The 23737-nt window shown below is 45.9% G+C and overlaps 1 protein-coding gene across 14 annotated transcripts in view; it reads left to right on the forward strand.

Annotated features, from left to right (window-relative positions):
- The window catches only part of LOC147105014 (suppressor of tumorigenicity 7 protein homolog), a 179296-nt gene that overhangs the window by 107059 nt on the left and 48500 nt on the right, over positions 1-23737 (forward strand). For all 14 annotated transcript variants that reach the window (XR_015081668.1, XM_086011016.1, XM_086011025.1 and 11 more), the window contains one exon: positions 4323-4425. Coding sequence is in view for 13 of the 14 variants with exons in the window: in XM_086011016.1 (XP_085867142.1) it covers positions 4323-4425 (103 nt within the window). In the remaining variant the exon portion in view is untranslated. The remainder of the gene's footprint in view (positions 1-4322; positions 4426-23737) is intronic.

Genomic DNA, 23737 nt, shown 5'->3' on the forward strand with positions numbered 1-23737 from the left:
AGATGCTGGTTATAAATAACTGGAGCTCACTTTCGCAGTTTCTGACCTCATCTGAATGCCCCAGATGGTTCACACTCTTGTATGCTACCTATATTTTCTGGTACTGTTGCAGTGTTGTTGACATGGTGCTGCATACTGTCAAGTTGTGACAACAACAGCAACTTGCATTTATATAGCGCCTTTAACGTAGTGACCATTCCCGTCTGCATTGCTCCCTCAGCTATGACTTTTGCACACATCACTTTCTAACACTTGATGAACAATACAGTGAAGTGGAAAAAAACAAAAAACTCGGAAAGAGCAACTGAAGTCAGGGATGGTAATCAGCTGCCTGGCTGCCTGACAGACAATGTAGCAGAAAGTCACTGATTCTCAAGATTTGGAGAATGTTGAACATCATTTGGGTGTCAACTCTGCCGGTTACGATGTCTTCAGAATCCCTCAGTTGAATTATTGCTTTGTACCTTGCTGCCAGCCATCTGTTACCCTTTGCATGACATGTCCAGTATCCACGATTCTATATTTCACACAAAGGGCAGTAGGCATGCGGGATCATTTATTAAGGAAGGTCATTGATACTACTTGCTTCAAAGGTTCACTTTCATTATTCTGTCTGGGCAAACCATCTGAGCCCTCAATTAGATTCCATCTTTTAACTCACTCCTGGGTGCCTGTTCTTCTGTACAATAAGTTACTTCCATTTCTATTGTGTATTAAAACATACCAAGGGGCGGTACAGAGGAGGATTGGATGCTGAGCTGTAACAGTGTTGGAAAAGATGTCCGAAATTATGATCAAAAAGAGGAGACTTTTAAAGGAACAGAGAGAACGAATGAGGTTGAGGGGCCCAGAGAGGGTCTTATGATGAATTAGGACTGAGGGGGAGCAAAGGTGATGGCGGGGCGCAGAGGAGACCTACCGGAGTCTCAGGATCAAAGGGAACAAACTGGGACGTGGGGCTGCAAGTTGCAGAGGTAAGGGCGGATGAGGCCACAGAGGAATTCATAGTTGAAGACAAGGATTTTACATTTGGTACATTAAGAGACGGGGGTCTGTTGAGTGATCTGATTGTGATTTTTGTCTTCAGTAATTATAATAGTGTTGGAGGTGATTAGGACAGGCATGATGCCTATATCCTGTCCCGGGCTGAGTTTTGGACAAGCTGAAGGAAGTGTGTGAAGGCAGACTCTGTGGCCAGTGGCTTATGTGAATACCGTCTTGTACAGTCCTTAATGTAAACTATAAGAGTTTCTCAATTCTACCCTTAACTCACTCCTGGGTATCTGTTAGTCTATATATAAAGCCTTCCGAACCCTCGATTTAGATCCCAACCTATAACACACTCCTGGCTATCTGTTATTCTATCTATAAAGTCATTAGATGCTTGATTAGACTCCAGCCTGGAACTCGCTCCTCGGAATCAGTTATTCTATGTGTAAATGATCTAAATCCTTGGTTAGGTTCCAGCCTGTACTTAGTCCATGGATACCTGTTATTCCACACGCAAGCAGTTAAAGCCCCTCAATCAGACTCCAAGCTGTAATTCATTGCTGATAAAACAGGTGAGGAATGTGTATGGCCATTTTCACTGAAGTCAGATACACTTGTTCCTTTGATCAATGTGAACTATTTGTGATTCTGTCTTAGTTATAGCAGTATGCCACGTAATATTTCAACAACTACTTGTATTTATATAGCGCCTTTAATGTAATCAAATGTCTCCAGGCACGTCACAGGAACATTATCAGACAAAATTTGACACCGAGCCACATAAGGAGATATTAGGACAGGTGACCAAAAGCTTGGTTAAAGAGGTAGGTTTTAAGGAGCGTCTTAAAGGAGGAAAGAGAGGCGGAGAGGTTTAGGGAGGGAATTGCAGAGCTTGGGGCCCAGGCAGCTGAAGGCACGGCCGCCAATGGTGGAGCGATTAAAATCGGGGATGCGCAAGCGGCCAGAATTGGAGGAGCGCAGAGATCTCGGGGTGGGGGGCGGGGGGGGGGCGGGGGTTGTAGGGCTGGAGTTTTTCAGATGTCTTTTCCCCTATGAGATGGTGCCTAATTACAAAATATCTTGAATATGTGAAATTTCTGTACATTCACTTTGCACGTGTATTTAATTGAGTGCCTGAAAATTGTACTTCCAGGTCCCCAGTCTTCATCAGTTCCTATGGTGTTGCATTTATCTTTCACCTGGCAATCCAAGGCCTGCATTTGAGGAACCTGGTGACAGTAGCATGGTTCTCCCCACTATAAAGGCGCCTTAATTCAGTTCCCAACCAAATGACACTCACGCAGTTGATCTTTGAGCCCATAAGGGGTGGGTACGGTAGCCCAGAAGCAGCCCAGAGGTCCTGAGTTCTAATCACAAGTTGTGAAATTGAATACAATAAATCTGCTAATTTGTAGACTGTCACCAGTTTAGAAAGAAAACGTGAAAGTTGCCTGGATTGTCATTAAAAACCCAAATGGTCCATTACTGTCCTGCAATGCAAGTAAGGGAACTTGCCGCCCCTACATGTGACTCCAAGCTATTGATTCTTAATACCTGCAGGGTAACTAGGGATGGTCGCTATATATTGCCCTGCCAATATCACCCACATCCCAAGAACAGATACTAAAATAAAGTGGCATTCGAGACAGTTCGGGGGGAGCCCAACCTTTACAATATCTATGACGAGGATTTTTCACGAGAACGTCAGTAAAACAGGATGTGTAACGGTGAAAGTGGTGCGCAGCGCAATACGGGGCTGTGATTTGTAACGTTGAGGTGAATCAGTTGCATTGTTGGGTGATTCCACGTCAACAAGAACATGTTGGTCTCTATTCCGTTCCCAAATATTATCTGCTGTTTCCTCATGTTTCAAGGTTATCACCTGGTTTTAACACTCAATCCTTCATGCTGTAACGCGAAATCTTGTGCTTTTAAGTCTTGCTTAATGAGTGTCTTGAGGCCGAGGTTTAGGCTTAGGCCTGCCTACTCAACATGGAGAAGTGACGCATAGAGTTTACAGCACGGAAAACAGGTCGGACGAAAGGTCCTTGGCCTGAAACGCTAACTCTGTTTCTCTCTCCACGGATGCTGCCTGACCTGCAGAGTATTTCCAGCATTTTCTGTTTTTGTTACAGAAAACAGATCCATGCCAGTGTTTATGCTGCACACAAGCCTCCTCCCACCCCTGTTCATCTAATCTCATCAACATGTTCTTCTATTCCTTTCTCTCTCATGTACTTATCTAGCTTTCCCTTAAATGCACCTATGCTATTCATCTCAACCACTCCATGCGGCATTGAGTTCCACATTCTCACCACTCTCTGGGTAAAGAAGTTTCTCCTGAATTCTTTATTGGATTTATTAGTGACTATCTTATATTTATGGCACTTAGTTCTGGTCTCCCCCACAAGTGGAGACATCTTTGCTATGTCTACCCTATCGAAGGTGGCAGGGCAGGTTGAGAACACAGTTAAAAAAGCTTACGGGATCCTGGGCTTCATGAATAGAGGTATAGAGTACAAAAGCGTGGAAATTATGTAGAACCTGTATAAAACACTGGTTCGGCCTCAACTGGAGTATTGTGTCCAATTCTGGGCACCGCACTTTAGGAAGGATGTGAAGGCCTTAGAGAGGGTGCAGAAAAGGTTTACAGGAATGATTCCAGGGATGAGGGACTTCAATTACGTGGATAGACTGGAGAAACTGGGGTTGTTCTCCTTAGAGCAGAGAAGGTTGAGAGGAGATTTAATAGAGGTGTTCAAAATCATGAGGGGTCTGGACAGAGTAGATAGAGAAACTGTTCCCATTGGCGGAAGGGTCGAGAGCCAGAGGACACAGATTGAAGGTGATTGGCAGAAGAACCAAAGGCGACATGAGGAAAAACTTTTTTATGCAGCGAGTGGTTAGGATCTGGAATGCACTGCCTGAAAGGGTGGTGGAGGCAAATTCAATCATGGCTTTCAAAAGGGAGTTGGATAAGCACCTGAAGGAAAAAAATTGTAGGGCTACAGGGAAAGGGCAGGGGAGTGGGACTAGCTGAAGTGCTCTCGCAGAGAGCCAGCACGGGCTCGACAGGCCGAACGGCCTCCTTCTCTGCTGTAACCATTCTATGAGCCCCTTCATAACTTTAAAAACCTCTTATCAGGTCACCTCTCAGTCTTCTCTTTTCTAAAGAAAGGAGCCCCAGCCTGTTCAGTCTTTCTCAGGTGGAGGAGAGTGTACATAAAGAGTGAGGTGTACATTTAAGAGGGATGCAGTTTGAATTTTAGACTGGTCATTATCTGGAATACGTGGGCTTTATGTTAAAGTTCTCTTTGTTTGCCTGAATGTAGGTTCTCTCCAGAGGCGGCCTCTCGGCGAGGGCTCAGTACAGCAGAAATGAATGCTGTGGAAGCAATACACAGAGCAGTGGAGTTTAATCCACACGTGCCAAAGGTAAGCGTGCCAGATACTCTTGGTTCCGTTTATTCTAATGACTTAAGTGGTCGCACTCTTGCAGTCAGACGGCGTAGGTTCAAGCTCCACTCCAGAGATTTGAGCGCACAGTCCAGGTTTCAGTGCCGTACCGAGGGAGTGCTGCACTGTCAGAGGTGCCGTTTTTCATGGTAAGTCGTTAAGCTGAGGCCCCGTCTGCCGCTCAGATTGACGTAAAAAGATCCTACAGCCCTACTCGAAAAAGAACAGGGATGTTCTCCCGGTTTCCTGGTCAACATTCCTCCCTCAACCAACACCACTAAAACACATTATCCAGTCATTTATTTCATTGTTTTTGTGGGACCTTGCTGGGCACAGATTGGCTGCCATTTACATCCTGAGGACCTGAAAGTCACCCATTACAAATGCAGGTTCTTCCTTAATATCCAACTATTGCTTTAGATGATTCAGTGAATGCTCATCACCAGTAAGAAGAGCAGGAGTGGTACCCTGCTTTAGTTTGGCAATGGTGGGTGTATTGTGGTAAAAGGCCCTGAATCATATTAATGATTGTGAATATTAATTCTAGGAGAGTTTACAAACATGCCTTGTTAAAATTTAGGACATATTCACACAGTGTACACCACCGGTTACTTGTGGCCTTTGGGTTTTCAGAAAATGGGTTGTGTACATTAGAATTACCAACCTGCAGATAGCATAATGACCATTAAAGCAATGAATGAATGGTGTGTGGACCATAGGGTCTGGGTAAAACAATGATTGAATCATCCATGCCTTTGTTACCTCTAGACTCGACTATTCCAACACACTCCAGGCTGGCCTCCCACGTTCTACCCTCCGTAAACTTGAGCTCATCCAAAACTCGGCTGCCCCGTGTCCTAACTCGCACCGAGCCCTGTTCACCCATCACCCCCTGTGCTCACTGCCCCGTGTCCTAACTCGCACCGAGTCCCGTTCACCCATCACCCCCTGTGCTCACTGCCCCGTGCCCTAACTCGCACCCAGTCCCGTTCACCCATCACCCCCTGTGCTCACTGCCCCGTGTCCTAACTTGCACCCAGTCCCGTTCACCCATCACCCCCTGTGCTCACTGCCCCGTGTCCTAACTCGCACCGAGTCCCGTTCACCCATCACCCCCTGTGCTCACTGCCCCGTGCCCTAACTCGCACCCAGTCCCGTTCACCCATCACCCCCTGTGCTCACTGCCCCGTGTCCTAACTCGCACCCAGTCCCGTTCACCCATCACCCCCTGTGCTCACTGCCCCGTGTCCTAACTCGCACCGAGTCCCGTTCACCCATCACCCCCTGTGCTCACTGCCCCGTGTCCTAACTCACACCCAGTCCCATTCATCCATCACCCCCTGTGCTCACTGCCCCATGTCCTAACTCACACCCAGTCCCGTTCACCCATCACCCCCTGTGCTCACTGCCCCGTGTCCTAACTCGCACCCAGTCCCGTTCACCCATCACCCCCTGTGCTCACTGCTGCCCGTGTCCTAACTCACACCCAGTCCCGTTCACCCATCACCCCCTGTGCTCACTGCCCCGTGTCCTAACTCGCACCCAGTCCCGTTCACCCATCACCCCCTGTGCTCACTGCTGCCCGTGTCCTAACTCACACCCAGTCCCGTTCACCCATCACCCCCTGTGCTCACTGCTGCCCGTGTCCTAACTCACACCCAGTCCCGTTCACCCATCACCCCTGTGCTCGCTGACCTACAATGGCTCCCGGTTAAGCAACGCCTGGACTTTTAAAATTCTCCTCCTTGTTTTCAAATCCCTCCATGGCATCGCCCCTCCCTATCTCTGTAATCTCCTCCAGCCCCACAACCCCCGCCCCGAGATCTCTGCGCTCCTCTAATTCTGCCCTCTTGAGCATTCTCCATTTTAATCAGTCAACCATTGGTGGCTGTGCCTTCAGCTGCCTGGGCCCTGGAATTCCCTCCCTAAACCCTTCCGCCTCTCTACCTCTCTTTTCTCCTTTAAGACCCTCCTTAAAATCTACCTTTGAACCAAGCTTTTGCTCATCTGCCCTAATATTTCCTTATGGGTCTTGGTGTTAAATTTTGTTTGATAACGCTCCTGTGAAGCGCCTTGAGATGTTTTACTACGATAAAGGCGCTATATAAATGCAAGTTGTTGCTTTGTGTGTGCACCAGAGGGTCTGCGATAAACAATCAAAACAGATTTTTTTTAAAAACTAGAAGGATTTTGTTTGGTTTCCTGATCCATATGGTGAAAAAAAGTTGGCTACAGTAGCAAGTGTTTATATATAGGTGCACAGCAAGAGTCCAGTTTTATTTTAACTGTATGCTGAGAAAAATACTCAATTCTTGCAGCGATTGCTGGATGATCATTAATCCTTCAATGTGGAGATCCTTATGCATCAGCTGGTGAGACGCCTTGCCTCCCGCTGGTATCTATCACCAGCACTGGAGAAACTAGACCAAAAGCCAAACAAAACTGCCCCTAAACTCCACAGTGTATACACTCCACTCCTGATGATAAAAAGTCATTGTACTAAAGAAAAATAGAATTATCCAATAATTTGAATTAAACAATATAAATAACATATCAAAAGGGGAATTTGGTGCTAAAAATTTGAAATATCAGATGATTTGACTTGAGAAACTTGGGACCAAGAATGGACTGTATACCCAGAAGTTGTAATATGATCTCTGAGCGTAGTTGATGTATTAAATTGTGCAACCTGAGGAGATTACTGCTGCCTTTAATCATCTGTGTGTGTCCGTCGTTCTCTCTGTGTGCTTTGGTAGACAGGTAACTCAAGGATTAGAGCGGTGGAGTCCCACTGGGAGAAAGGGATAGTTTTACACTTTCCATTGGACCGACCCAAGTTCCAATCTCATTTTAGACAGATTCTTGAATTCAGCTGACCTTTGTGTGTGACGTTTGCTGGTTTTTGTCCAGACTGCCAGATGGTGTCTAGTGGAGTGGAGTAGGGGAGGAACAATCCTCCTTGCCCTGCTCTGCTGAAAGACAGCCTGGAGATGGGAGTGAAACAGGAGATGCAATAAACCAGAAACTTAACTGGACCAGCCACATAAATACTGTGGCTACAAGAACAGGTCAGAGGCCGGGTATTCTGCAGCGAGTGTCTCACCTCTTGACTCACCAAAACCTTTCCACCATCTACAAGGCACAAGTCAGGAGTGTGATGGAATACTCTGTACTTGCCTGGATGAGTGCAGCTCCAACAACACTGAAGAAGCTCAACACCATCCAGGACAAAGCAGCCCACTTGATTGGCACCCCATCCGCCACCTTAAATATTCACACCTTCCACTAGCGGCGTACCGTGGCTGCAGTGTGTACCGTCTATATGATGCACTGCAGCAACTCGCCAAGGCTTCTTCGGCAGCACTTCCCAAACCCATGACTTTTACCACCTAGAAGGACAAGGGCAGCAGGCGCATGGGAACACCACCACCTCCAAGTTCCCCTCCAAGTCACACACCATCCTGACTTGGAAATATATCGGCCATTCCTTCATCGTCGTTGGGTCAAAATCCTGGAACTCCCTCCATAACAGCACTGTGGGAGCACCTTCACCACACGGACTGCAGCGGTTCAAGAAGGCAGCTCATCACCACCTTCTTGAGGGCAATTAGGGATGGGCAATAAATGCTGACCTTACCAGCTATGCCCTCATTCCTTAATTAAATTTTTAAAAAGATACAATAACAAATAAAATTGATGGTCGACTTTTTGGATGCTGTTGTGTGTGTGGAGCCTGGTGTTACAGTGTAGCTAGGTAGCCATGAAGTGGAGGAAATGCTTCAGTACATTGGCTCCCTGTGTTTCTTTCATTGCTTGTTTGCTCAGTGCTGTCAGATCCTCCAAAGTGAATTGGGATTATTTAACCCATGTAGCTACCTGGTGACCTGGGGGAAAATACTTTTTGGTCTCAAACCTATATATACAATACACACACACGTACATACACACGTACATACATCTCAGTAAGACAATCTTACAGAAAAATCTTATCAAGGAAGACTGGTTTTATAATTATCATCTGTCATGGAACACCCTACTTCACTGAGTTACTTTATATTCATATCTATAACAGAAACTGCTCATGTAAACTTCTTCACACACAGGGTAGTAGAAACCTGGAACTATCGCAAAAAGCTGTTGAGGTTGACCATCAATTGGCAATCTCAAAACTGAGATTGATAGGTTTTTGTTAGGCAAGGGTATTAAGGGTTAAGGAACCAAGGCGGGTGGATGGAGTTAAGATACAGATCAGCCATGATCTCATTGAATGGCGGAACAGGCTCGAGGGGCTAAATGGCTTCCTCCTGTTCCTATAATTCCCGAGAGGTGCTTCTGACCGCATATCCGCGGTATCAATAAAACTAGAACTGCCTATTTCTACCTCCCGAACATTGCCTGACTCCCACGTTTATCATCATGCCGACCTCTAACCTTGAAGTCATCCAAAACTTGGCTGCCCGTGTCCTAACTCACACCCAGTCCCGTTCACCCATCACCCCCTGTGCTCACCGCCCCGTGTCCTAACTCACACCGAGTCCCGTTCACCCATCACCCCCCTGTGCTCACTGCCCCGTGTCCTAACTCACACCCAGTCCCGTTCACCCATCACCCCCTGTGCTCACTGCTCCGTGTCCTAACTCACACCCAGTCCCGTTCACCCATCACCCCCTGTGCTCACTGCCCCGTGTCCTAACTCACACCCAGTCCCGTTCACCCATCACCCCCTGTGCTCACTGCCCGTGTCCTAACTCACACCCAGTCCCGTTCACCCATCACCCCCTGTACTCACTGCCCCGTGTCCTAACTCACACCCAGTCCCGTTCACCCATCACCCCCTGTGCTCACTGCCCGTGTCCTAACTCACACCCAGTCCCGTTCACCCATCACCCCCTGTGCTCACTGCCCCGTGTCCTAACTCACACCCAGTCCCGTTCACCCATCACCCCCTGTACTCACTGCCCCGTGTCCTAACTCACACCCAGTCCCGTTCACCCATCACCCCCTGTGCTCACTGCCCGTGTCCTAACTCACACCCAGTCCCATTCACCCACCACCCCCTGTGCTCACTGACCTACATTGGCTCCCGGTTAAGCAACGCCTCAATTTAAAAATTCTCATCCTTGTTTTCAAATCCCTCCTTGGCCTCGCCCCTTCCTATCTCTGTAATCTCCTCCAGCCCCACAACCCTCCGAGATATCTGCGCTCTTCTAATTCTGGCCTCTTAATCACTCCAGCATTGGTGGCCGTGCCTTCAGCTGCCGAGGCCCTAAGCTCTGGAATTCCCTCCCTAACCCTCTCCGCCTCTCTTTCCTCCTTTAAGACGCTGCTTAAAACCGACCTCTTTGACCCAGCTTTTGGCCATCTGCTCTAATATCTCGGCTCGGCATTAAATTTTGTTTTATAATCGCTCCTGTGAACTCGCGGGATGTTTTACTACGCTAAAACGCTATAAAATACAAGTTGTTGTTGTCACGCAGCGGTGGTGTGGCAGCATAACAAGTGTACTTACATAGTTTGTGTTATAAATGTGGACACAGGAATTTATTAATAGAAATATAAAGTAAGGACAGAATGGGGACTGTTAACTTGCACACTCTGGTCCAATTATCCCCCCACCCTCTCAAACCCCAGTTCACCTGAGGGCTACACTTGGTCTTGTCTCACCACGCACAACTGATTGACTAGTTTAAGTTGTAAATTTTTCCGAATGTGTCAAAAGTTTTTTTTTGGTGTGTGTGTGATGTGCAGCATCGCGGGAGATTGAATGGTACATAAATAAATAACAATTTTCAAAAACAGTGAGTCCAGGTAGCATTGTGTGGGAGCTGCTGTGCGCATTGACTTACCTACCTGAGCACACAAATCTAGGCTGACTCTCCCAGTGCTGCACTGTTGGAGGTGCCGTCTTTTGGATGAGCCGTTAAATTGAGGCCCTGCCTGCTCTCTCGGGTGGGTGAAAAAGATCCCACAGCACTATTTTGAAGAGCAGGGGAGTTCTCCCCGGTGTCCTGGCCAATATTTATCCCTCAATCAACATCACTAAAACAGATTATCTGGTCATTATCACATTGCTGTTGGTGGGAGCTTGCTGTGTGCAAATTGGCTGCCGCGTTTCCTACATTACAACAGTGACTACACTTCAAAAAGTACTTCATTGGCTGTAAAGCGCTTTGGGACATCCCGAGGTCGTGAAAGGCGCTGTTTAAATGCAAGTCTGTCTGTCTTTATAAGCCCAAATATCCTCCTTGTAGAGTTTTTTATAACTCTGTTGATATAAACATGAATACCCACAGTAACATTTTTGTCAGTGTTCACAATATCTCATTCCACATTTGCAAAATTATTGTAAAAGCTGTGACCTATATCACACATCACAATCACAGAACCCCCACAGTGCAGATAGAGGCCATTTCGGCCCATCGAGCCTGCACCGACACATATCCCACCCTATCCCCGTAACCCCACGTATTTAATCCCCTAACACTAAGGGTCAATTTATCATAGCCAAATCAACCTAACCTGCACATCTTTGGACTGTGGGAGGAAACCGGAGCACCCGGAGGAAACCCACGCAGACACGGGGAGAATGTGCAAACTCCACACAGACAGTCGCCCGAGGCCGGATTTGAACCTGGGTCCCTGGCGCTGTGAGGCAACAGTGCTAACCACTATGCCACTGTGCATTTCAATTAAATTGACATTTATGGTCACAGTGTATACTTTCCAGACCATTTGGTTTTATCCTTTTTCTCCATTTTTCCTATTCCCTTTGGGTTTTACTATGCAATAATGGACAATTGAAGTTGCACAACGCTTTGAAAATCCACAAAAGGCAGGACAAGAAGTCATTATCCCATACGGCGCTTCCCCTTCAACAGCCCCTATTGATAGCAATTAAACTTTGCTGCTGTTTTTGAGTTAGGAAGCCGACTCGTGCTTGGAAGATTTATCAGTGAAAGCATTGAGGCAATAACGTACGAGCGTGTGGAGTGTACCCTGGGGAACTGGCACCTCGATGATGACTTCTGACAATGGTCCACGCCGGCACCTTGCTGCCTTTTCCATCACGCCTTCGCATAGTTTAAAACCTGACGCCTTAGGGAAAGGACAGGGTCTTTTTTACCTGAGGCTTTCACCTCAGATGGGAACAACACGTTCTGTGAGGGACGACTAAAATGGAGAGAAAAATGCTCGTTAATCAAAATTGTCATCAGCCAAATTCGAATTAGAAGTTAATACTGTACGAGAACAAATTGGAATTTTAGTTTCATTTTAGTTCGACTGAGACCAGATTTAAACTGAAATGATTTTTCGGACCAAAACGAAGTGGCCAATCGCCCAAATCTTGTGGCATCGATGCGGGAAAGTGAAACAGACAAGTGAAATCTTCAATTTTTAGTCGAGCCCCCGTTTATCCTTTCTCAGCATTTCTTGTGGCCTCGTGAGTTGTGAGAGAAGTGAAATAATCAGGGTTTTTTTTTAATCAAACTTTGAAAATTCTCTGATGATTGGAATAAAAATATGGAAGTCAAAAATGAAACTTTTGACACATTTGGACTTCCCTCCCTAAAATCCCTCCAACTCCCTCTCCTCCTTTAAGACCCTCTTTAACAAACCACCTGTTTAAGCAAGCTTTTAGTCACCCCTCCTAATATTTCTTTCTTTGTCCAGTGCCTATTTTTGTCAGATTACTCCTCTATGAAGCACATTGTGATGTTTTTCTACATTGAAAGCGCTATATAAATAAAAGTCCATGTGATTCACGGGACAGTGGCAGTGTGGATACGAAATTGGCTAAGGAACAGAAAGCAGACTGTAGTGACCGGTTGTTTTTCAGACTGGAGGGAAGTATACAGTGGTGTCCCCCAGGGGTCGGTGTTGGGACCACTGCTCTTTTTGATATATATTAATGACCTGGACTTGGGTATATAGGACAGAATTTCAAAGTTTGCAGAAGATATGGAACTTGTAAACGTAGTAAACCATGAGGAGGATAGTAACAGACTTCAGGAAGTCATAGACAGCCTGGTGAAATGGGCAAACACATGGCAGATGAAATTTAATGCTGAGAAGTGTGAAGTGAATCGTTTTGCTATGAAGAATACAGAGAGGATTACATGGTATAACTTTAAAGGGATGCAGGAACAGAGAGGCCCCGGGGGGTGTATGTGCGCAAATCTGAAGGTGGCAGGACAAGTTGAGAAGGCTGTTAAAAAAAAATCATATGGGATCCTCGGCTTTATTAATAGAGGCAGAGTACAAAAACAAAGAAGTTAGCTAAACCTTTATAAATCACTGGTTAGGCCTCAGCTGGAGGATTGTGTTCAATTCTGTTCACACTTTAAGAAGGATGTCTAGGCCTTGGCGAGGGTACAGAAGAGATTTACTAGAATGGTACCAGGAATGAGGGCCTTCAGTTATGTGGAGAGACTTGTAGCTTCCAAAAGGGAATTGGATAAATAGTTGAATGGAAAAAATGTGCAGGGCTATTGGGAAAGAGCAGGGGGAGTGAGACTAATTGGATAGCTCCACCAAAAAGTCAGCACAGGTCCTCTCCTCACTTTCGTCTGTCTCATCTTTTCTCTCTTGTCTTCTCTTTCTCTTGTCCCTTCCCTTTCTTTCCTTCTCTGTCTCTGTTTCTCTCTCTTCCCACTTTCTTTCTCACTCTCATTCTCTCTTTCCCCCCCCCCTTCCAAAATGTCCCCCAGCGCAGTATGATGAAGCCAGGCTGAAACCACTTTCTGGTGGGACTATTCTCAGTAGCTGTGAGGATTAGCGCTGAATGACGTCACACTGCTGCTCTCACACATCGGCATTCAAATTTTGGGAAAAGGTTGAAAGAAAGCCAACAGAAAAAGGCTCAAATAAACCGAAGCATGAATTTGACAGAAAGAAATAAGACCGAGTCCTTCACAAGCTACCCTCTGATATCCACACACAAGCACTTTCCAACAGGGTCACTGGGTAGCAATGAGCCGTTATCCCTGGAAGATTTTCCCTTCGTAACCCAGAGACTCTGGGGAGCCCAGTCACTACCTTGCCTAAGACTTGTTTTAATGTGATGTTAAAATCCCCGTGTTATTGCTGATGGAAGACTTTCGCTGGCACGCTGAAGGAAGTCCAATATACTTCCACGATAGCAAAATACTGCGGATGCTGAAAATCTGAAATAACAACAGAAAACGCTGGAAAAACTCAGCAGGACAGGACAGCATCCGTGGAGAGAGAAACAGAGTCAATGTTTCAGGTCGAAGACCCTTCGTCAGAACTGGAAAAAAAGCAGGAAAAGGAACAGATTTTAAAGCAGGTTTAGGGGCTGGGAAATGGGGGAGGGGATGAAAGAACAAAAGGGAAGGTCTGTGATAGGATGGAAGGCAGGAGAAGAAAAGAGACATTAAGAGATATTCAAGGCAAGAGGAGGTGGTAATGGGGCAGGTTAAGAAACAAAGGATGGCTCTAGATGGAGTGTGAATTGCGCTGGCAGAATGAAAGACAGCTGCCCTGTGGAAGAGAAAAAGGGGAAAAAAAGCACAAACAATGGCAGCTGTCCTTCATTCTGCCAGCGCAATTCACACTCCATCTAGAGCCATCCTTTGTTTCTTAACCTGTCCCATTACCACCACCTCTTGCCTTGAATGGCCCAGAAATTCAGGTTGGGGGCTTCCCGCGGGTGCAAGCCCCCGACCTACACTTACCTAGCGCGCCGGCAGTTGACCTCTTGGCCTGCGTGGAATTCCTCTCCGAGGCCTGTCCCAGAGGCCGGCGCGCTATGCTGGCGTGTCCCAGGGGCGTAGTTAGTGCGAAGCGTCCCCTGGGATCACGTGAGCAACAGGCAGCCAATCGGAGCAGGGAATGCTCCATTCATAAGTCTTGACAGATAGACCTGTCAAAACGTATAAATGCTGAGGCTGTAAAACTGTACCTTCAAATAAATTTTTAAAAAACATCACACTTTGTAAATAAACTATAAATGACATTAAATAACTATTTTAAACAAAAATTTAAATTTTTGAAAAAAATAATTTTATAAAAAAACGTGGCTAAAAATAAACTTACCTTGCTTTAAAGTATTTAAAAGTAAAAAACCTGTGGAAAAAATGTATTAATTTTAAATAATTGACCACTTACCTTTGAAAATGAAGTCCTTACGGCTGCTTTTTACATTTCTAAAATGTACAGACTTACCCGCACGTTAAAACCTGAAAAAAAAAGGAAGTTCAACGCGCACGCGCAGACTCCCGCGCGCACACGTTCGACCTCTGAACCCCTTGGTTCAGAGGATCGGAAGTGCCAGTTTCCCGCGCATGCGTAGTGCATGCAAGATTCCGGCACTTCCATCGGGTCCACGCGTGAGTACTCCGTCCGTACTCACACGTTGGGACCCGAATTTCTGGGCCAATATCTCTTAATGCCTCCTCTTCTCCTGCCTTCCATCCTATCACAGACCTTCCCTTTAGTTCTTTCATCCCCTCCCCCATTTCCCAGCCCCTACACTTGCTTAAAAATCTGTTCCTTTTCCTGCTTGTTTCCAGTTCTGACGAAAGGTCTTCGACCCGAGACGTTGACTCTGTTTCTCTCTCCACGGATGCTGCCTGGCCTGCTGAGTTTTTCCAGCGTGTTCTGTTGTTATTTCCGATATACTTACAGCTGACTTCCCTTTGCAGTTTGCCCCTTGTGAAGCTGGAGAGCCTGGACCTGCGCCTTGTGCTCGATCAGCATTTCAAAGCTATTTCAACGTTAGGCACTTTTTCAAAGATCTTGTTTTTGCAAAATTCGCCAAAGTATGGATTTGATCAAGCTTGTTCAGCAGAACAAATGGGCAGTGTTGAGGCTTATTTAACCCCAAGAAAACTCTGCGTTCCGTGCCAAGAAGCATCACTGTTTTCATTCGTAACCCTGAAACCATTGCTAACGTTTGCCTGAAGGAGCAAGGTTCATGGCACTGCGCCATGTTGGTACGCTGTGGGAACAGGAGTTTGGGCAGTACAATACCATGAACTGAATTATAATGGGAGAACTAATGTGATGAGATAAGGTATTTAACCACAGATTGTTCTGTGTGTCGAGCTGGCTGCAGTTTTATTCAGTGCGAATAGGATGTGAAGCCCAAAACTGTCCCCATCCCCCCCATTGTATTGATTCAGGGGTTCTCCATCTTGTTTTCAAATCACTCCATGTCTCAGTCCACCTTCCTTTTTTTGGTATATAATCTAGCTCGCACCCTTTTCCACCCCAACCCTGGATTACTGCCCTCTGGTCCCCCCAATGCATCATTGGAGGCTGATCTTTCAGCCATTACATCTCTGCTGGCAGGAACTTTCTCCTGAAACACTTTACCTTGCTGCATTTCTCCCATCCTTCAAAATCTTTCCTAAAACTTACCTCTTTGGCCATACTTTCCCCCTTCCCTTCACCCTTCCTAACTCGGGAGCATTGAGGCCACTTGCAGCACCCTCACCACCATCCTAGTTGAGATCAGCTCACTCAGCATAGCTTGAGAATCGAACCTGGGATCTTCCTGATCCCAATGGCTCAGGGGAGCTTAAGATATTAAGGGCAACTGATAGGGTCGATAGAGAGAAACTATTTCCGCTGGTTGGGGATTCTAGGATGAGGGAGCACAGTCTAAAAATTAGAGCCAGACCTTTTAGGAGTGAAATTAGGAAACACTTCTACACACAAAGGGTGGTAGAAGTTTGGGTCTCTCTTCCGCAAATGGCAATTGATGCTAGACCAATTAATTTTAAATCGTAGATTGATAGATTTCTGTTAACCAAAGGTATTAAGGGATATGGGCCAAAGGTGGGGTAGGGTATATGGAGTTAGGTCACAGATCAGCCATGATCTCATTGAATGGCGGAACAGGCTCGAGGGGCTGAATGGCCTCCTTATGTTCCTATGAGCCCTGAAACTGCAGCATATTGGAAGATGTTTAATTCGCTTTTGCATCGGCCTTGGATTGCCTCTGTGTCAGAAGGTTCTAGGATCCAGTCTCACTCCAGAGACTTGAGCACATAATCCAGGCCGACACTCCTAGTGCAATACTGAGGGAGTGCTGCGCTGTCGGAGGTGTCGTCTTTTGGATGCGACATTAAAACAAGGGCCCACTGCCCTCTAGGGTGGACATAAAAGATCCCACAGCACTATTTGAAGAAGAGCAGGGGAGTTCTCCCAGTGTTCTGGCCAATATTTATCCCTAAATCAACATCACTAAAACATACGACATGGTGATTTATTTAATTGCTGTCTGTGGGAGCTTGCTGTGCACAAAGGCGGCCACGTTTTCCTACATTACTTTACAACAGTGACTATGCTGCCAATGGGCAAGGCTCCCTCTTGGGAGCACGCTTTGGTAAAGTTGTACCTTTAATTGGCTCTTTTAGCTCTGTGTAGTTCAGCGCCTTCCGCGATAAGTATGGAAGTGTTCTTATTGTCTGCTTCCCATTATTTTTAATCACTTAGGAACAGGAGGAGGACATTCAGCTCCTTCCATCCTATTCCACCATTCAATTCGATCACGGCTGATCTGTATCTTAACTCCATCTACCCACCTTGGTTCCGTAACCCTTAATACCCTTGCCTAACAAAAACATGTCAATCTCAGTTTTGAATATTTCTATTGACCCCCAGACTCAGCAGCTTTTTGTGAGGGAGAGAGTTCCAGATTTCCACTACCCTTTGTGTGAAGAAGTGCTTCCTGACATCAGCCCTGAACGGCCTGGCTCTAATTTTAAGGTTATGCCCCCTTGTTCTGGACTCCCCCACAAGAGGAAATAGTTTCTCTCTATTTACCCGATCAAATCCTTTAATCACCTTAAACACCCCTTAATCTTCTATACGCAAGGGAATACAAGCCCAGTCTATGCAACCTGTCCTCATAATTTAACCCTTTTAGCCCAGACATTAACTTGCCTTCAAGATCATTAAAAAAATATCTACAGGCTTGCTATTTGCAATGCATGGATTAAGTAGTTAGGAAGCAGGAAATGAAACGAGAGTTCTTAATGCAAAGTCTCCTGAAATGTGCACAGAATCTCCTTCCTCATTCTGCGACATTGCTGAAAGTTTGTGCACCATCCAGCAGGTGTCAGTCTCGAGCTATTCGAGCGGACTAAAACTACGCTATTAACTCCACTGACCTATTGTGCAGCACTTCCACCTTTACAGCGTCAGTGGGGAAAGTCAGGTCAAGATTTATGAAAGCTTTTATCCATTGTGACGCATTCTGGAACTTTTTCCTTTTTTAAAAAAAAACTTTGTAAACTGTTGGTATGTGTGGGATTTTTTTTAAAATTCTCTTAAGACAAAACTCTGCAGGGGCCAGTTTGAGGGCATCCAGCACACAGAGGCCATGGAGTCGGGATAGTTTCTATAATTTTTTTATGTAAAGATTTTTATCGAATTGAGTAAAGATTCCATGTGTTGTTGGGTTATGCTACGTTACAGGACCTGTTTCAGAGGCACATAGGAAGGGTTGTTACCCCCGATACCAAGGGCCAGGGATTTAGATTCCCGAGGCGGGATTTGAGCTGGTTGGGCAAGGTGAGTCAGGGACTCACTCGGGGAGCTTCCAAGATATGAAAGAGCACATCGTTGAAATTATTAAAAGTATCTTATTGCAGACATTGAGGTGGTAGATTGTCCGATAGGAGTTTCTTATTCGTAAGGTGTGCACGCAGAACCACACAGGCTTCATAACTCCGAATTCAGGATCAACTTTAAAACCAGATCTACGGAACGGGATTTACCTTTACCACTGGACCTACTTTATGAATTTGGATCATCCTCAATGTACAGAGAGAGGAGAATGTGAACTCTCCGTGAACTTCCCGTTACAACTTCAACCTGTTTTCCATAAAATTGCATCTGCATGTTAGGAATCCATTCCTAAAACGCAATTTATACAAATGATAATTATTCATAGCAGTATTATTGGCGTCGTGCATAAAGCGCTCAAGATACGCATTCCTTCGGGAAATTAAGTATACAATAACGGGATACATGGGAATGATTACTGCTGCGTAATCTAATCAAGCCGTTCCAATGTTGTCATGAACGGCCACTTGATCTCTTCCGCTGGATCATTGGCCTGAAGTTGCTCTGTCGTATCTTTTGTTGTTTATTATGTGTTGTTTTAATTTTACATTTTTTTTTCTCTTGGCGACAGTGGCTCATTAGAGTGGACGCCAGCTGTCAGTACACGGAATGGCCTCACAGTCTTGCTGTTGGCATTGGTTCAAAAAAACAATTTCACTTAGGCTACAGCGAAGGAAAGTTTGGGCAATGGAAAGATAGACTGGGGTGTAGTGCGAGATGTTTCCTTATGTAGCAGGGATGCAACACGTTGCCAGGATTTGTAACCGTAGCTATAACATCCTGCCGTCGTTTTATTCAGATTAAATGTCGCTATTATTTTAAAAGGCACAAGACTGGCAATTGCAGCTTAATGGGACAATTCAGAAACTGAACTGTCAGTGTTTCGTGTGTGCGATTCCATGTGTCCCAGTTGCAAGCCAACCAGGTTGAGATGGAGGGAGGCAGTCACACCTTATATTGCACACTTTAAATTGAGGCACTTGGGATAAATTAATCTTGCTCAGCAGTGTTTTAATTGCAGATTATAGCAGCAGTTTGCTGAGAGGAGGCTGTTTTGTCATTGCTGTAAGCTGAAGGGTTTATTTTGTTTTATTTTGAGTTTATTTAATGAAGTAATTGAAGTGTTTTTTTCCTGTAGAGTGTTCTGTACTTGTTTCTACAGATTATCGCAGGGGACACTCTGCACTACATTGCCCCTCTCTATGATTCTACGGGAAAAGTGGATAAATATTTAAAGCAGAGGGAAATACAGGCCTCCTGGGGGAGAGCAGGGCAGCAGGATTGGTTTTGGATTGCTCCAGCAAAGAGCTGGCATGGGACTGATTGGGCCGAATGGCCTCCTGTCCTGGGAACCTCTGTGGTTTAATCATTCTTTGGGAATGCTTTCTGCTGTCACTGGATGTTCTCCATTGATTCATCCTTTTTCTACACTGAACATCGTCAGTCACAGACACACAATGCACACACCTTGTTCGAGGCAAAAAATCGCATTAACAGTTCAATTCAGTTCTGGATATTGATTCCAAGTGATTCAAACTGGTATTGTACGAAAGGTCCGAGTCTTCCGCAAGTTGGAATCGTATCCGAGGCAGCATGCTGTGTGCTTTGTCCTTTGAACAGTCGTCTTTAGTTGTACTTGGTAAGAGGCCGGAGATCTATTATCCTTGTCAGCATCAGAAGTATGTAAGGTGGTGGTGCAAGGTATTGGCGTTATCAGTGCAGTGCAGCAATAATGTACCACCTTTATTTGCCATTAACTTTGCCACTCTCGATTTGTGGAACACACAAAAAGAAAGACCTGCATTTCTATAGCACCTTTCACGACTTCAGGACGTCCTGAAACGCTTTACAGCCAATTAAGTACTTTTTAAGTGTAGTCACAGCTGTGATGTAGGAAATATGGCGGCCAATTTGCACACAGCAAGATCCCACAATGTGATAATTACCAGATTATCTGTTTCAATGATGTAGGTTGAGGGATTAATATTGGTCAGTACACCGGGGAGAACTCCCTTGCTTCTCTTCTTCAAAATAGTGTCATGGGATCTTTTACATCCACCCGAGAGAGCAGACGGGGCCTCAGTTTGAACATCTCATCCGAAAGACGGCACCTCCAACAGTGCACCACTCCCTCGGAACTGGAGTGTTGGCCTGGATTTTGCGCTCAAGTATCCGGAGTGGGTATTGAACCTGCCACCTTCTGATTCTGAGATGTGAGTGCTATCCACTGAGCCACGGCTGACACAATGGACCATTGACGATGTGTGAAACCCAGTTTTTGATCCACGTAAATCTGTTTATTCGAGCTTACCATTGTCACATTACACCTAGACGCTGACAGAAAGCAAACTCTGCTTGCTAGCTTTTTCTTTGTTCCTTTACCTTCTAAACACTTCCAAGTAACTGTAAAACTATAAGTGGTTACTGGTAGCTCGGTCAATCACTTCAGCGATAATAGATATAGTACTTAAAATATTAAACAGGATAGGTAACGTAAACCCAGGTTAGCACTTTAAGGTAGAAAGAAAGAAAGACTTGCATTTCTATAGCACCAGAAGATGTTTGTGGAAAGCAAATACAGGGCGGATATTGGGGAAGAGGTTCTTTATTCCAAACATTTCTTACCCTTTGCGTAATTTGTCAGGTTGGGGTATTTGGAATAACTGCAATAAGATGCAGTGATTGCAGAGTTGATGGGAGCTTTGGTGGTCCCAATGGGCTTTTCTCATCCCTGATGTTTCTTACAATCTTCTGGCTTTGCTGGTACATTGTGTTGCCATGTGGAGGTCTACAGAACAGCAGTGATACCCGCCCTGCTGTATGCCTCAGACATGGACCGTGTACAGCAGGCACCTCAAAGCACTGGAGAGGTACCACCAACGCTGCCTCCGCAAGATCCTGCAAATCCATTGGCAGGATAGGCGCACCAACGTCAGTGTTCTTGCTCAGGCCAACATCCCCAACATCGAAGCTTTGACCATGCTCTATCAGCACCGATGGACGGGTCACATTGTCCGCATGCCCGATACGAGACTCCCAAAACAAGCGCTTTACTCGGAGCTCCGGCACGGCAAGAGAGCCCCAGGTGGGCAGAGGAAACGCTTCAAGGACACCCTCAAAGCCTCCTTGAAAAAGTGTAACATCCCCACCGACACCTGGGAAACCCTGGCCCAAGACCGCAGAAAGTGGAGGAGAAGCATCCGGGAAGGCGCTGAGCACCTCGAGTCTCTTCGCCGGGAGCAAGCGGAAGCCAAGCCCAGGCAGCGCAAGGAGCGCACGTCAACCCAAGCACCCCACCCACCCGCCCCTTCAACCTCCGTCTGCCCCACCTGTGACAGAGACTGTAGGTCCCGCATTGGACTCATCAGTCACCTGAGAACTCATTTTTAATGTGGAAGCAAGTCATCCTCGGTTCCGAGGGACTGCCTGAGAAGAAGGGCTACTGATTTGAGGGATTGACTATGGGCCAAATCCAATGTGGAAATATGTTTGATCTGTCAGTGAAGTTTCTTTTGTTAGTTTAGTGCAAGCTTGTAGGCGGAGAGAGTAGGGTTCTCTGAGCAGTCATGAATACATTGAGTTGGTTTAACCACTTTTAACCATTTTCCAAATACTTTATTGACTATGCAAACTCCCCTTCATTATGGGTGATCAACACCAAAAGCTACATACATTAATACAGAAAAGTTCCCCAAGTGTGAGGAAAATAGATGTCAAGGCAAAGTAGGAGCGAGTAGGAAGGGAAAGGTGGGTCTGAAGGAGAGTCTTAAAGGAGGAGAGGGAGGAGGACATGGTGAGGGGTTTAGGGAGGAAATTCCAGAGAGTGGAACCTAGGCGACTAGTCCCTGTATCCTGTTACAGGGTTTGTAGCTTCTGTACACTAACTACATAGACAAAGAGACAGGGATTGACTGGGTAACTATAGACCAGTCAGCCTAACATGGGTCTCTTAGAAAAATAATGGAAAATGAAGGAAATGTGTGGTGGTTGTTTATATGGATTTTGAAAAGGCATTTGTTAAAGTGCCACATGGGAGGCTTATTGATAAATGAAGGCACATGGTATTGAAGAGAAAGTGGCATTACGGGTAGTAATTTGGTTAAAGGATGGAAACCAGTGTTTTAAAGGATGTCTTTCAGATTGAAGGGAGATAGCCAGTGGGGTCATTCACTGGTCAATGTTAGGACCATTGGTCTTCTCAATATATATCTGGTCTGCACAGAGCAGGATTAAAGCAGAGTGTACTTAAACAGTGTTTTATTTGGAAGACTGGGAATTTGGTGAAGAGGGGGAAGGAGTTGCTGCTTTTTGCCTCCACTACTTGTAGTGCTTTGTGTTACAAGTAGATGTTTAATTTCAGTACCCTTAACTTAATCTAGATCAAGTAAATAGCCAAGAAACTACACTGTAAACTAAGTTACCTAATTACAAATGTAATTACATTTAATTAAATAAAACAAGGTCCTATAGAGATGGCAGTGCAGGCGGCGTGCCACAACTGCAGCATGTGGGAGTTTGTGGAGAGCACTGTGATCCCGGACAAGCACGTTTGCAGTAAGTGCCTGAATCTTGAGGAACTTCAGCTTTTGAGGTACAGACATTGCGGGGCATCAGGGATGGGGAGAGTTACCTGGACACTTTGATCCAGGAGGCAGTCACACCCCTTAGGCTAGGTAGTGGTACAGGTCTGGTTCGTGGTCAGGGACAGGAGGGTGTGACTGCAAATCGGGCAGGTAAGGGGACCCCAAGTGCAGCACTGGAGGAGCCTCAGCCTTTGCCCTTGTCCAACAGGTATGAGGTTCTTGCTGCCTGTGTGGATGAGGGAAAAGCCTGCAGGATGGATGAGCTGACCATGGCACCATGGTACAGGAGACCATTCAAGTGGGGGGAGTGAAAGGGACTGTAGTTGTGGCAGGGGACAGTATAGTCAGGGGGATAGATACTGTTCTCTGCAGCCACGACCGAGAGTTCCGAAGGTGCCTGGTGCCAGGGTTAAAGACATTTCCTCGTGGCTGGAGGAGAACTTGGAGTGGGAGGGGGAGGATCCCATTGTCATGGTCCACACGACATAGATAGAACTAGGAATGCGGTTCTGCTGAGGGAGTTTGAGGAGCTAGGATCCAAATTAAAAAGCAGAACCTCAAAGATAATAATCTTTGGATTGTTACTGAGCCACGCGCAAATTAACATAGGGACAAACAGATTACAGGTTTAAATGCGTGGTACAAACTGTGGTGTGGGAGGAAGGGGTTTCAGCTCATGGGGCACTGGCACCAGTACTGGGGAAAGAGGGAGCTGTTCAGTTGGGAAAATAGAGAGTAACAAAGGTAATAAGGCATCAGTGACTAAGGTGACACCAGGGAAAAATAGAAATACAGGAAACTCTTTGGTATCCGGCACCGATGGGACCGGGATGGTGCCGGTTGATTAAAAATTCCGGATGACAGAGAGGGTTATCTATCGAGGCTATTTTGAACAAACAAAAATTTTAAAAAATCAAGAAATGTGCAGTATACAGTAATTGGCGGATTGGAAGAGACTACCAGCAGCGCGGGAGAGTCAGACTCCTGTTATTGGGGTGTTCGGACTTCCGACAGCGCCAAGAAGCCGAGTAGTGGCAGTTTGGAGAACTACCCCCACTGACTAACTCGGCCACCGTGGGAGACCCGGACTCGGCAACATTTCCGGTTATTGA

This window comes from Somniosus microcephalus, chromosome 18 (assembly GCF_052327205.1).
Source record: "Somniosus microcephalus isolate GS21.2 chromosome 18, FLI_Smic_1.0, whole genome shotgun sequence".
Classification (NCBI taxonomy): Eukaryota; Metazoa; Chordata; class Chondrichthyes; order Squaliformes; family Somniosidae; genus Somniosus; species Somniosus microcephalus.